Source organism: Hippichthys cyanospilos, chromosome 1 (genome assembly GCF_059441005.1).
Source record: "Hippichthys cyanospilos isolate Australia breed blue-spotted pipefish chromosome 1, RoL_Hcya_1.0, whole genome shotgun sequence".
NCBI classification, from domain to species: Eukaryota; Metazoa; Chordata; class Actinopteri; order Syngnathiformes; family Syngnathidae; genus Hippichthys; species Hippichthys cyanospilos.
The window spans coordinates 18,555,001-18,570,330 of record NC_142369.1 but is presented as its reverse complement, the minus strand read 5'-3'; the positions used below and the strand labels follow the sequence as shown (position 1 = coordinate 18,570,330).

The following is a 15,330-nucleotide window of genomic DNA, read 5'->3' as shown; positions in this document are numbered from 1 at the left end:
TCATCAGGCGCACCACAGTAGCTCGGTTGCCAACTAGTTAGCACGTCTGCGTTGACTTGGCTCCCTTCCACATTATTAAAAAAAATAAATAAAATCATCGATTAATTGATGACTTTTAGGGTCACCTAAAGCAGTGTCCCCAACCGCGTGCACCGAACGCGAACGAGGCGAACAATCGGAGCGTTTTGTATTGTAGTCAATGGAGTTCGCGTGACTGGGCGCGAATGTATGGCGTTATATTTGTGCCACAATTACGCACGCGCGGAAAAAAAAATTGAGCGGAGAAAATCAAACTGAGCGAGCGAAAACAGATTTTGAGAGCAAGAAAAAAACTATTGAGCGCGTAATGATAAGAGTTTGAGCGCGCGCCGATGGAGTTTGAACACAGAAAAAGAAATTGCTCGCTCAAAATTCCTTTTTGCTCGCTCGCAATAGCATTCTCCCGCTCAACATCTCGCTCTCGCTCGCGATACTCCTCCCTCCCTCGCTCAACATCGCGTTTGCTCAACATCGAGCTCTCGCTCGCTCGAGTCGTCCTCTGCGCTCGCTCAGTTCTGTTCACGCGTTACGTTTGTGCCACAAAACCAGCCAATCAGAGCTTGTAAAAGCACATAGCCCCCCCCCCCCCCCCCCCCCCCCCCCCCCCCGTCCGCAGTCTAAATTTAAGGCGTTGACTGGGCCGTGGTGATCAAAAGGTTGGGGACCACTGACCACGATGACTTTAAATCTCATCTCGTCTTGATTTTTTCCTCTAGGTGACTCTAAAATCTCGGTGACGAGACGAGTTTTAAAGTCATCGCACCGAGATTTTAGTCACCTAGAGGAAAAAAATCAAGACGAGATGAGATTTAAAGTCATCGCGTCGACTTATTTGGTCACCAAGAGGAGGGGAAAAAAAAAACCCGAAGAAATGATATATAATGTGATCGCGCCGTAGCCGTGCAATTGAAGCATTACTGTATAGTAACGTTGCAATACCAGTTGCTCAGAAAAGTCCTAATTTAAGACGTCCATAGCAGCATCCACGCAGTCACATGCCAACATACCACCATCGAGGGACAGAGAGTTATTGCTTCGCTAAGTTGCAGTTTCACAAACTTATAAATATTGGCTCAAATTGTAGTCAGTATTTATTGGTCATTGTATATCAAAGGGTATTTTATTACAAACATTAAACCCATTCATTGTTTAAAAAACAAACATCCAAATAATCAAAACTGCAGCTTTAGCTATTATCAGAGTTACTGCTCATAGAACTTAGCTTTTATTGGTTCATAAAAAATAACACTACAAAAAAAATCTGTTCCTTCTGACCAGGAACTGCCCTTTTTATTTGGATTCATAAACAATTATTTTTCTCTCTAAAGTTACCTTGGTAGTAGTGCTTTGTAAATTTATTCCAGTCCTAAACCGCAGACAAACTCTCAAATTATAATTACATGAGAATTTCTTTCAATCTGTAGTTGTATATAAAGTAACCCCGCCCTGCCCTCCATTCTTAGGGGGTAGGCACAGAAAAAGTTCTTCCCAAGCCCCCGAAGAAGAAGAAAAAAACAAAACAATCTGATAAATCACCAATAAGCATTTTTCATCTCTTCAAGTGGTTTGCATATCAGTACTGGCCCACAGAACAATGGTTGGGGACCACTGCAGCTGGGGGGCCTATGTCCCAGTAGAGCTTTATGCTTCGCAACGCCCTTGGCAGCATCCTCGTGCGTCATACGTTTTTGTCACACCTTTGAAATTAAATCGATTCTGAAATAGAAAGTAAGACATGGCAGTGAATGAGAAATTAAACTGTCACTACAATAAATGTTTGCGTTTTACCTGGCTCTCCGTCTGGGACACACCCTCCTCCACACGAGCCTCCACACGGCCCCTCTCAATGCCGGACTCCCCCAAATGTACAGAGCCGGGGTGACCAGCGCGTTGAGGCGTGCCATGATGGCGAACAGGTTGGTGGCCTCGTTGCGGAAGCGGAGCCCGGTCCGAGTGAGCTGCCTGACGATGATGTTGACAAACGAGGGGCACCACAGGGCCAGGAAGCAGATGACTACGAAAACGATGATGCGCAGCGACTCCCTCTTGTTGTCCCTCTCGGCGCTGGGAGGCTCTCGGGCCAAGTGGTTCCGGGCGATCACATACAGCTTGACGGTCATCAGTACCTTGACCGATGATGGTAGGTAACCAAGTACTGTACAAATACTACAACCGTAACTGCATTTTTCTTTTACATTTCTTAATTACGCTTTAAAAAGTTAATAAAACTGTGGAAATTTCCTGCTTTTATTATACAATCCGCCAACGTCTTCTGCACACAAACAATAGGCCACGAATTCACATTGTCATGCCCCATAACACCTGCACCTGCTATCCAACGACGCTGAAGTTGGCTTCACGGGCGCGCTCCTGAGAAGACCGCTTTCCATTCCGCCCTAAAAGTCCGGAAGTGCGCTTTCTTGCCTTTAGATAGCAATGTTTCCTGCAGGTTTGCATGACAGAAGCCTATGCTTTTAGATAGATAAGTCCTTTATTGATATTAAATAAGTTTAAGTTACAGTGTAATATTTACAGAACAATACAATATACAAGTGAGATCTAAGTAGAAACATTTAAATATGAAATAGATATCAAAATGAGGAGGATGTGTGCAAGAATAAGTTGCAGTGGAGGTTGGAGGAGGTAGACAGGATTGTGGTGCTTTTCTCACTCTTGTAGCATTATTAAACAGATTTAAGCGTTCTCCTGCTGCTACTAAAACACAATGGCAGTAGGTTTCTCTTCTGTTTATATATTAATGAATTTGGTTTGAAATGACCAACACTGACATGATGACTGCTGTCCATACTCACTTTGGGTGATGCTGGCCAATTGTAGCTGCCTTCCATCAGCACCAGAGTAAAATGGCGTTGGGTTTCTTCTCACCTGTGTCACACCCTACACCTTCCTAGGGGGTCTCATTTCACAGCTAGCAAGGTGTAGGTAATGAAGCAGGAGAGACACCTAACACCATTGTGTGGTTGTAGCAGCGGGAGAACATTTAAATCTGTTTTAATGATACAAGGGTGAGAAAAGCATAGGCTTTTGTCGCCCAAACTTGTGGGAAATGTTGCCATTTAAAGGCAAGAAAGCGCACTTGCGAGCTTTTTAGGTGGAATGGAAAGCTACATTTTCGGGGGCGTGCCAGTGAAGCCAACTTCAGCCTCATTGCTGTCCAATACAAACGCCGTATCAACATGACGTTAATAAAGTACCTTTTCAGGCATCATCAAAATCACTCAGTCGTCATGTAAATGTAGCAACCTAATGAAAATCAGAGGTCTCATGTCACCAAACACACCAAACATACTACCAGCACAATAAGTCTCTTTGTATGTGTTTCCCTGGTTTTATATCTTTTTTTTTCCAGTACGTGATTTGGCAAGTGCTACAATGCTCTATACCAACGGTGTGTGTAATAATTAAAAGTAATGAAGTAAAAAAAAAAAAAAAGAACAAACTAAAATTGTAAAATCATTTTAGAAATATAGCATATAAAAAAATAAAAATACTTTTAAAATCTGTCTACCAAACTTATTCTTTGTAAATTATATCTATACCTGAGCTTTGATTTTAAATGTATTTATTAAGGTACTTATTACATTTTGGCTGTAAGGTTAAATAATTTAATTAGAGAATTGCAGTTAACCTTATTGTTTTTATCCTGTAGTTGACAAAAATTCCAATGAAAAAATTAAAACACTAAAAGTAACGACCAAACTAAAAATTAAGCGTTTTTGAAAATACAGACTGATAAACACTAACCAACCAGCTTGAAAAAACAATTAAAATTAGCTGAATTTTAAAAACACAAAATGATAATAAACTGTAATGAAAAAGCCAAAGCTATTATGATGTCCCCTCTTCTTATTAACTTATTCAGGCTTTTGGAGTCGAATCCCAACTTCTACTTTTACCAATCTGTTTTTTTCACGCACAAGCATCTAGTTCTACTTTCGTCAAATCTGACCTTGACCAACACGATGATCTGCAAGGTCATAACTCCAAATGCGTTGATCTGAGCTGCCTTGGAGATGGGCACCATGTTCTGCACGGTGAGGATGGAGTAGGTGTAGATCCAGCAGAAGGCACAGACGCTGATCACCAGGGAGCGGCTGATGTAGCGGTCGTAGAAGAACGGGTGGCACACGGCCAGATAGCGGTCAAACTGGGCAAACAGGAAGGTCAGCACATTGACGCCAAGGAAGGAGGGCAGGATGTAAAAAGTTCCATTCCGGGACGGGTACCCTTCCTGGACGTCAAACAGGCCTAAGTAGTAGACAGAGAAACCAGTCAGCGTGTCGCTCACGCTGGTGTTGAGCATGAAGATGAAACGGTTCTGGACGCGCAGCAAGCGGCTGAATGCGATGCCCAGGGCCACTGAGCCGGCCACTAGGACTGCACTGGTGGCGAACAGGATGTGGAAGATGAACACCAAGAAGTCCCCTGCCGAGTCAAAATCAACTGAAAGGGGGATGGTGCCATTCAGGAGCATCCTGATGTCCCCATTACTGAGTATGGACGGCAAGCCTCTCCAGCTCCTTTTAAAGGCAACATCCTGACCTCCAGTGGGGGCTTGGAACAAATGTGTTTTTTTTTTTGTTGTTGTTGTTTTTGGGTGAAGTGAAGCGTATGTAATCACATGTGATGAGGCCTTGCCACCAAGTCTCAATGGAATCTACAATTTGTGTCTCCAGTGTCAGTGGTGCTCATTGTCTCCTCTCACTTTCATTTTGTTGACAATTCAAAACAGGTGCGTCAAACTCTCCATTTCTCTCACAGGATTGCTTCTTTTTCTTGTTTACTTTTCACACCAACCACATCTTACAGAGTAATAGCAGACTTCTCCTAAGGGAAGTACTATGACGGACATTCTCGGTGAATTTTGTTAATGGCAGTCATGCACGGAAACCTATGCCTTGATGCGTGAAACCTGTAATGGACCGGCCATACTGAAGTTGTTTCAATATTGTCGGAACAAAACTTGGTAAAATGTTGTATTGCAAAAGCTTTTGGAGGTCCATCTTAAACACAAACAAAAAGGAAATGTCTCAGAAAACCTGATGAGCATAGAAGAAAAGGAAATATCGTTCTCTAAATTAGCATCCCAAATATACTGTATATTTAGGGGCACATAAAGCCTTTCTGAATGAACATTTCCTGTTGACAAGTGTGACGGTAGACAACAGAAAGGCGTGCTGACAGTTTCTTCCTACTGAATTGGGGCTGTGTCGACAAACAGATTTCACCACAGGCATTGTAATAAAATCCACATTTCAATGTGGCTTCAACTCTCAGGGATGGTGTGAACGCAAGTGTAAATGGTTGTCTTTTCTTATGTGTAAGGTGGTTGTTCTCCAATGGAGATATGTGTAGCCCTGGGGATGTGTGAAGGTACTTCAGGTCGTACATAAGATTTCAAAAACGTTTCTGGAGGTAATTTAAGGCTTTTTAATGCTGTGGTAGGAACATTTTCAAATGAAAAGCAAATTAATTGGAATCTGAAGCAATCTATTATTAAATATTGTTACAGTGACTAATTTGCAAAACATTGCATGCATCTATTTTGTTTTATACGGATGAATTCCCAGCAAACAATCAAAAAACAAAACACTGAGCCACTCTATCTTCTGTAGCTGCTGAACATAACACACCTAGAGATACCACTATAAAAGGAGTTCCAAGATTTAATGAATCAGACATGGATGGCGGGGTCTTGGGACAAACAATGATAATAATTTAAAAAAAAGAAAGCCAAAAATGCACTTTCGCCAAAAACATACTTCACGGGGAGTAGTACATAAGTGAAAAAGATTGAGAACCAACAGTATAAATAAACAATCTAAATTGCTTCTATTTTTCCTCACAGTTATTTATTTAATACAAATATTGCTGTTCAATTATTTATGCAAATGACGAATAGTGGCAGACAGGACACGTTCCTGCTATGACAGAAGAATTTACAGCAGAATAATATTGCATGATTCCCGTGAGTATATCAACTTGTTTTGAATAAAACAGATCCCGATTTTACACAGGGTAAGTCATTTTTGCTAGTAACTTGAGATGAATGAAGATCTCCCCGTTTTTATTTTTGTAACGTGAGATCAAAGTATCAATAACATTAATTTAGCAAAAAATGCTGAAGAATTCTGAAAGAAAACTCAATCAAATTCATTTGGCGCTCTGGGGTCTTACTGGACTGTATTTTGGGGGCAGTAGCTGCAGTTTCCTCGGCGGTCAACCGATGTCACTAGAGTACTTCGGCACAGCGTTATCCATATTGAAAGCGGTCGCTACTAGGTTTGTCTATCTGAAATGGTAGTTGTATTTTAACGCCTCGCAAGTAAGGTATGTTCCACACAGGTGGCAATTTTAACCTGTTCTCATTATTAAAGATCAAGCATAGAGCTGAAATTAGTGTTCCTCATTTTGTTTGAGGTAACCTGGGGCCCTTCAGTGTTAAGAGGAGGAGCCAAAAAATAAGGCCTCCTCCGCACATCTGGTGCCCACTTTCTGACCCCCATCCGAACAATTCTGCTTGATTTAGCTCTCTCTCGTTTGACCTCACAGGTCACACAGTATCACCCCAAAAGTAAGGAAATACTAGGGGTATTGCTTGTGCTACACATTTTGCCTTGTTAAGTTTCTAAACTTGGTGATATGGTAAAAATGATTGTGAAAGAAGTATGTCTATTCTAAAAGCGTTGATTAAAATTTGGTTGGGATTGTTAAAGAGCAGCATTTCCACGTTTGTTCGATCTTCCTGCAAAGCCACTACGTTTAGTTTCCCAATTAACCCAGATGCAGAAGAAAAGAAACCGCGAAGACCGAGGAAAAGCGCTTCTGATCTGCCACAATTTCTTGAATTGGTCAAATGTATATTATGCTGCGTAAAACGACTTCTTTTTTTTTTTTTTTTCCAGTGGGCGTCTTCCTCGCATCTCTGCAGGTACAGCTGCCAGTGTGCGAGAGAGCGGGGAGGGGGCTGGCTGGTGCACGAGCTCGAAACCCTCCCACAGTGGGCTGAGCTGTGTTTCTCTATGCTGCTGCACTCCGGGCTGCCTGGTTCCTATTCAAATGTGGGTCAGGGGTGAGGAAGCGTAACGTCATAAGCTTGCAACATGGCGTCCCGAAGGCTGTGAGATGAGCAAGAGGATGGTAAAGAACGCTTGAGAACCACCATACCGATGTAAGAAGGTAATTTGAAACCACTCTTTACCGTCAAAATGTGTGGCGACGTGCTTGTGAAAAGTCTGCTTATGCGTGTGTACGTGTGTGTGTGTGTGTGGGGGGGGGGTCTTCCATTTGCTGGTTTATGGTGTTGCTCTGGCGTTTTTTCCACGGCGTGCCCACAAAAAAGGGGCTGCTCTGGTGACGATTCTGGCATAGTGCTGCAGTTTTTTTTAATTACCCTACCGAGGTGTAACCATTTATGGTCTCCCTGAAAAAAAATGTAATGGCAAAAAAAAAAAAAAAAAAACGCTGCACGAAATGCTTTGCAAATGCTGCGGTTTCTGTTGGCACGGTCGGCTCGCAAGCGATGCCCCCCTCTGGGCCAGTGGTAACCAAACCATCAACCGAGCTGGCAAAACGATGCCTCAATTTTCTCGCTTTCATGACTCGATGTTTTCAAAATATAACGTTTACGCTTACAATCTGCTCATCTGCTCCTGACATTCTCCGTCTTGGTGACGAAGTAAGACCAATGTGCGGATTCTACGCATCTGGCGATATTACCATAATGATCACCGAGCTGCGGCAGTCGATACTGAATGCATGGCGCAACGTGCATTGTTTATATTCAGGTTAATCCACAGTTTGTGCTGCCCCAGGGCCAATTGAAGCGATTTAGCAGCAGCAGCGACTGGCAATTAGACTCGCGCAGCACTGGACAGCAGTGGATGCAAGCTTACATCGCCCATCTTTGTTTTGCTCCCCAAACACCCGTGCTATACCGCATTTAAAGTCAGGACAGCAGATCTATATCTAAACCTCTAACTCCTCTATTGAACCATTCTCCGCTCAGAAAAAAAGCCGTTTGGATTCTCTCAGGTGATAAATGTTGCTAAAAGTACCAAGGGGCATGGCGGTAATAAGCCATAGGAATGTCAGTAATGTTGGTTCTCTTGGCTGGCTCTTGTTTTTTGTAGCCAACTTGTTCTTAGCTGTTTTGTAACGTTTCTCTTAAGTGCATTTTCCAGTTTTGTCTGCCAAGCATTAGGCCTCATGCAAATGCATTTACAGCTTGATCACACCTCAGGGCCTAAGCTGACTGTGACTTCGAACCGTCTGAAATAGTCAATGAGCCTTGCTTGAGTGGATTATTTGTTTATTTGGGTAGGAGGAGACCATTATTGAATTTAAAGCCCATTTGATCGGTTGGGTATTTTTCTTCTATACATTGTACATTGACCTGGCAGATGTATCTTTGTGTTTGTATGTTACGCTATTAAGTTGGCCTAATAGAATGATTTCACTAGTCATGTTTAATGTTTGAGAAAAACAAGATGGGGAAAAAACAACCACAACCAATTATCACAACATGAGCTGGATAAATGAGACGCTACAATGCATAAAGAAACTACAATTTTAGCAAGCATATTATTTCTTTTTACCGATATTGTTACAGAGGCAATGATGCTATTACCGCTAAATCCGCTTCTTGTAGTTTTCAGCTGTTTCGTCGCGCTACATCATGCTTCCGCAACACTTTATTAACTGGTGTGATTGACAAAAAGGTCAAAGCAAAAATATTTAAAGGATCGTGTTTCTAAACAGACTACAATGTTACTGCATTCTTCACCGATAAGCAAAGTTTGTAGAAGACAGAGAACATCCTGTTTGTGATCATGTCAGCACGGCTACGATTGCCATACAGTACAAGCTAATTTATGATAGCCTATCACTGTTAAAATATCTTGTAAGGCTCCTACAAATAAGGCAAGGTCAGACACTGCAGCCAGTGTGTTTTCAATCACTTTATGAAACAAATGACAACAAAATATAAACATGCAATAAGCGGCTACAAATGATTCCTGGGCACTTACTTAACAGACTAGCTAAGGATTATCCAGTTAGCAGCCATGCCAGGCTTGCCCACACATAAAGTCACATACAGCCTGGAAATTGTGGGTGATGGCCGCAATGTGAACAGTACATGCATCTTCCATGTACATTGATTATTACAAAGAAATCAAGTTTTATTGGATTACTCAAACGGACGAATAAAAAATTCGATAGTTGCAGCCCTAGTCTATATTCTTTGCCGCTTTCACCACTTCACAGTTGTAGAATAAAACCGGGAGAGCAACTTGTTTTATTTTGCCGCTCAAGGTGTGACAAGGCAAAAGAATGGAATACATTTTGTGTATACCATCTTAATTAGAGAGGCTTGTCAAGCTGCTGGAAAGGAGAGGAGGGCAGACGTCTCGCTTTGCCTCCAGCATTTGCTTATGCTACAACATTAATAGTGGAGTTGCATATTTTGTTTATTCTGTTCCTTAATTTGCAAAAATAAAACTAATCAGCATAGCTGCAGGTGAACACATTGTATCTCCTACTTTGAGATGCTTAAGTCGATGTGGCACTGCAACCATAGTGAGTTTGAACATAAAAATAATTTGATTTTAATAAAAAAGAAAGTCGCAGCTATGCTTTTTTTCCCTTTTTCTTTTCTCCCAACCAGCCATTTTACCATCGTGACCAAACATCTGTGCGCTGCAACTGTAATTGCCAGCAGACATACTTTGAGTGCCTATTTAGGCTATGGCATCTGCCCAAGATGAGTCAACTGATCAGTGTGATGAGCTTAACTAATCACTATGGACTACAAAGTGAGGCCTGGAGGTTAATTTGAGGCCTGTGTGTGCCTCATGATCTGCCCCCCACCCCTCCACCTTGCTCTATGCACACAGTGCCCTGTGTACATTGTGATCATGGCTTACAGTGGCGTGTATAGGCAACACAATGCCTTAAGAAGCCTGCTTAGACTATATGTTCTGCTGACATGCGCTCAAGGATTTAAACGCTGGGCCCTTGTGTCCATACAAGACATGTGTCTTGCACTTTCCGTTAGAAGACTGAGTTTGCCAAAGCATCTGGAGCAGGGTTGTTGTGGCTCTTAAATAAAAGGAGTCACACTTTGGAATGTATTGCTGATGGCCAGAAGGTTGGACTGTGTTCAAGATGTCGCGGTGGTTTCTGTGTTAGAAAAAAGGGGAACATGCAAACAAGATCTTTTCTAACCCAACATAGCCTCTTTCCATAGCCAAAGTAGTTAGCTTTAGGTCATGTGGGCGTGCTGCTTTGGCCAGCCTTATCTCACCAACAAAGTTCATTCTTCCAAGAACAGTCACCCTATCATATCAATCATATGTCGGCTGACTAGTTGATTGCTTTGCTTCCTCAGACACAGTTGTACTATATGATGCTCTGCTTCCAGACATGATTTAGTTTCGAGAGTTCTTTTCTGGTATAATGATAAATGATGGGAGGTTGAATAATGCCAGAGGTGTTTTTCCATTTCCTTTAGCGGCTTTATCCTCACATGTTACTGGATTGCTGGTGCCTATCCCAGCCGTTTTTGGGCAGTAGGTGGGGGATACCCTTGGCTGGGCAGGGGCACGCAGAGACAACCATTCACAATCATACGTTTGGGGAAGTTCTAGTGTCCTTGCATGTTTTTGAAATGTTCGAAGACACCGGACTGCCCTGATAAGACACATGCGAGCATGGGTAGAACATGCAAACTGAACAGGCAAACTTTTTTTTTCTTTCAAATTAAAGTAATCTGAAACAGCAGACCTTCTGCCTCTCCTCAGATGCCATCTTAAGAGTTCCACTTTCCACTAGCTACTGTAGGTTAACGGTTTTTAACAGACTTTTGGCTAATGTAGCTCTTCTACTGCGCGTAGGCCAGAAAGCGACGTCTTTGGGCAGTGCGTTTGTTTTGATCGCCAGGTCGCACGCACTCTTCTCTGGTGAACCAACTCGCGTCATAATGCAAGGGAACTTAGTCTATTTATGTATTTATTGTGTGAACAAATAGGTTCTCTAAAATTGAGGTTAATAAGTTGTAGCTTGAATAATGAGGGTTTTTTTGTACAAATCCAGCATTTGTGTGTACTGCATGTGCTTTTCTTTTTCTCTCTACCACACAATTTCAAAATGTCACAGTCTGCAGTCTAAATTTAAGTTATTTCAGTTCACTTTTCTACATCTTGGTACTTCTAGGTATTTTGTTGTGTTTGTGACCTTTAAAATTGAGAATAAAATCAAATTAATTATTTTTTTTCCTCTCCACTAATTGAATATCCCCACGTTTTGATAGCTTGAATATATCAGGACAACTTAAGTTAGTTGAGTATATTTCTGTTAATTGATGTCCGGTTGGGCACTGGACTAGCAAAAATCCCTCAATGTATTTTATAACCATAATGCCTGTGAATTGCCCAAACAGATGTACGTCTGGTTCATGAAATAAGTCATGTGTCATCCAGTGGAGTTAAATGCACAGGCCTGTTGTGCTTGCCCATTACCAGCAAAAATGATTGCAAGTCTTCAGTCACCCTTCAAGCTTTACTCTGTGAAGCCTTTTTTTTTTTAATGCAGCATATGAAGTCTGACCGGTGATAACACAAATTGGATTAAATCACTTGGAGTGAGTTAATGTGTGTAAATGCTTGCCATTACTGACAAATATAAATGTCTGTGTTTTTACTTTGAGCTATTTGTAAGTTTACTTCATGTCATTAAACACAACATTATGTCTAGAGCCCTCCAAGAGTATATTAACTGATTAAGATGTCAGAGTTTTGAACAATTGTATCCTAATAAGTTTCGATCCTTACAAAGTAGTTTTCAATCATGTGTAAATAATCACCCTCAATGTGTCTAAGGTTGAATTGGCTTGAAGAGTACCCTGTATGTGCCAGTGTTGTGTAGCCATGAAGAAAAGGGAAGGCTCCCTCTCACACATGGTACATCAACAGCCGCCCCACCCTGCCTCCCGCTGCGAGGAATGGACGGGGCTTTTTTCATTCCGTTGCACCCTGGGCAGGACTTGTTTGTCTGCAACACGGATGAACTGCCTGACACATGAAATGAGTCTTAATTGGAAGGTTTTGACCCGACCCACAGTGGAGATACTGTAATGTGTGCATTTCCCTCTTCAGGCATGTGCCGCTGGGGCTAGTATCTCCTCACTTCACGCTGGCATTTATTGCAGGAGTTTGTGTAAAGAAATTCAATAGATTGTATCCAGTGTTCCCTGTGGAATCGTAATTCCTTTTCAAATTCAACAGTGTCTCCAATCTCTGCAATTAATCACATTCTCGAGATTAGTTTAAAATGTACTTCCAGAGCTCAAAGAGAAAACAAAAAGTTACACTGGGCTTTTTATGGCAAGCATATAAGAGCCTACCCAACGTTCCGTCAGAGACACCAAGGCCGGAGCCACATTTGCTCCCGAAGGCCAAGCTGTGACGTAGAGTCGTTGATAGGCAAGTCTGGTTGCAATTAGCTATAGCAGGCACTACTTTTGTGTGAAAGGTGTCTTCAAAGCACGGGTATCAACACTGTTAGGCCTCACTATCGCTATCTTGTCACTACAGTTCAACTGCTGTTAAAAAAAAAAAAAAAAAAAAAGAAAGGAAGTGTATACATAACAGGTATCCCAAGTTCCTCCTCCATCATTCTACAAGCCAGGTGAGTGCTCTCGCCTGTCTCCGTTTTTGTAAAGAAAACACAGCTGCCTGTGTTGCATAGCTGTCCAGAAAAATGACCCCCATGATTAATTCCTGCCCCCTATGTGCGATGTTGAATGTTCCCGAAGCTGATTGGCTGACACCTTACATTTAAAATTAAATTTTTATTTTATTTTTTTACTTAACCAGGCAAAATGAGTGGAATTACGTTGCTTTCCATGTTGCATCGGGAGCTTTTAATACAAAAACGGAGCAAAGCAAAAGCACGCACCTGGCCTGTAGAATGATGGAGAGGAACTTGTGATACCTGGTGTGCCAAGATAGCGATAGTGCCTCATTAACAACACAGTGTTTAGCACGGTGTCGGGCACTTGATTGAGACGTTGAAACTTTTTTAATCTGTTGGACGAGTTTTGCTGTAAAGTACACAAAAAAAAAAGAATAAAGGTGCCGCAGGAGAAAAGATGGTCTCCGCTACACCCCGGAAAAGAAATGAACGTTCTCAGCGGTGCTCTGCTTTCCCAACAACTAGCCAAATACCGGCAGTTAACACCCGCCAACCGAATGCTTAGAAAATGAGTGTAGCGAAAAGATTTTTCGCGTTCGGTCTGAACACACAATGTGTCCTTCGCAAAGTTCAATGCACTTTTGCGCCATGTTGCACGAACTACATTGACTGCAATTCATACACGTCGCTTGTTTTGCAGTTTACACATTCAGTCCGTATGTAGCATAAAGAAGCTGTAAGTGAGTCCGTTCTTAACGTGATGACCAAGTCCAAAAAGTTAAAACATCTTTAGCTATTTTACAGTCTTGCTCAACACTATTTATGTATGAAAGCAAGTAGTAGTTATTGATTAAACCACTTTAAAAACCTTGAATGGACTACCTCACGCAGTAAGTTTAGCATTGCTGCATTATTATAATAGCTTTTGATGGCATGACACCCTTTTCTGCCATGCTTGCAAATGTTATAATGTACAGTGAATGGTGCACTATGGCTTGATTTGAAGAAAACAATGAAGTGAATTTGCAATGCCATCTTACAGAAATCACAATTAGATCCCTCCCAAAATATTTGTCTTACATTTTAACCCTTCTGAAGGGTACCATGAAAATCTCATTTTAATACCACCTCAGATTGCTGACCATTACTTTGTTATCTACTGTGCTATCCTGATGTTGATCTTAAGAATTTATTCCAGATAAAGTATGTGCACTTTTGCCTGAACCGCAATGATTATACATCACAGTTGCTGAGATACTCTTCCTAAACCAATCATTAGTGGGACGCCTATGTAACGATTGCTTCCTGACGCAGCACATATTACTCAGGTGCAAGGAAACCTTAGCAAGACAATGTTCAAAAACGGGCAAAGCTCAGCTGCTGTCTTTAATCTCCTTATTGCGAGCTTTCCTTTCACTCACGAGAGAATCGAAGCCCTGTTAATTGCCGTGGTCCCGCGGTCCATCTCTGATCAGCCTTCCTTACTCGTGCAGCCCGCTGTCAGCCATGTTGAAATGGCTCGGATGTGGTTGCTCACTGTTTGTATTTCAAACTGGCTTTGTACCATCCCCCTAACCCTTCCCCCTACACTTTCTGCCCACCAGCAATACTCTGTGGGTGTGTGCATGTTGTAAGTGCACTGTCTACATGACTGTGTGTGTGTGTGTGCAATGAAGGCCTTGACGTGTGCAGCAAGAGGCTGTTTTTCTTTTTTTCTTCCCCTGCACAGCTCTTAGCTTATCATCTGCCCAATATACTATAGTTCACTTTCCCTGTCACTGTTTGTTACTAAACAGTTAGGTAGCCCACCGTGAAGTTGTTTTTTTTTCTCCCTTCTTCCCAAATTCAGTCCAGTTGTCTTTTCTATTGCATATAAGCAGTTTTGTTATTACGCCACAGGATTTTGCCTCACCTCTGCCCTTTCACCAGGCTCCTGGTTCTATGTTCTGGAGATTAGTGCCACAGCTCCCTGCTCCCTCTGTCACCTTCACCGTATAAAGTTTGTTGCAGTGCTCTCCTTAAATCCCCAAACTCCTTGTGGAGAAAAAAAGCTGATGTCACAACAAAAAGCACTAAGAGGCTTTTTACATGATACTGTCAGCAATTAAATATGGATTACACCTGTTTTGCTTTCAGTATGTTTTGAAGCTGGAAATTTCTAACTAATGTAAACAGAAATTGTAATTATATTATTATTAAGTATTTTTGTTTTTTATTTTAACATGGCTACTGCCTTTTCAGCCACTCTATGATAGTCAAAGCCAAACGTTGTGATGAAGTCAGCCAATCTTTTAAAATAAACAGGACTTATGGAACAAGTAACAGGTGACAAAAAGCCTTTGTACACTTTTATTTTGAAGTTCCTCCCAGAAGCATAGTGAAAACAACGCTCAACCAACTCTTCGGTTCCCAGAGCGAGCAGTTTTAAACAACACAGTGCTGAAATCTGGAATCAAGTTCACACAGTGCTGTTCTGAAATGACGTTCACCGTCAATTCAGGGCGCTTAAAAAAAGAAAACAAGCGATGGCTTGACGATTTATTTTATTTTTTTATTTGACATTCTAGTTTTTCTTTT

General features: G+C 41.7%; 2 protein-coding genes across 3 annotated transcripts in view; one reads left to right on the top strand and one right to left on the bottom strand.

The window, feature by feature from the left end:
- Window positions 1-1,823: 1,823 nt before the first annotated feature.
- Window positions 1,824-4,534, bottom strand: LOC148429521 (uncharacterized). The gene is made up of 2 exons (XM_088408067.1): window positions 4,010-4,534; window positions 1,824-2,165 (listed from the first exon to the last, which is right to left on the bottom strand). The coding sequence occupies exons 1-2, from the start codon at window positions 4,532-4,534 to the stop codon at window positions 1,824-1,826; spliced, it is 867 nt and encodes a 288-aa protein (XP_088264193.1).
- A 2,597-nt stretch (window positions 4,535-7,131) lies between these two features.
- The window catches only part of hic2 (hypermethylated in cancer 2), a 21,502-nt gene continuing 13,303 nt past the window's right edge, over window positions 7,132-15,330 (top strand). The window contains exon 1 of one of the 2 annotated variants that reach the window (XM_088430691.1): window positions 7,132-7,231. The gene's annotated coding sequence lies outside the window, so the exon portion shown is untranslated. Of the gene's footprint in view, window positions 7,240-15,330 lie in introns of both variants that reach the window. The other variant, XM_088430682.1, reaches the window with a different exon arrangement.

Bases quoted from the DNA above. Each gene is read 5' to 3' on its own strand.
- LOC148429521 (XM_088408067.1), bottom strand. From the start codon at position 4,534: ATGCTCCTGAATGGCACCATCCCCCTTTCAGTTGATTTTGACTCGGCA. The intron at 2,166-4,009 runs GTCAGATTTGAC...TCATCGGTCAAG, and splicing joins AGATCATCGTGTTGGTCAAG to GTACTGATGACCGTCAAGCT.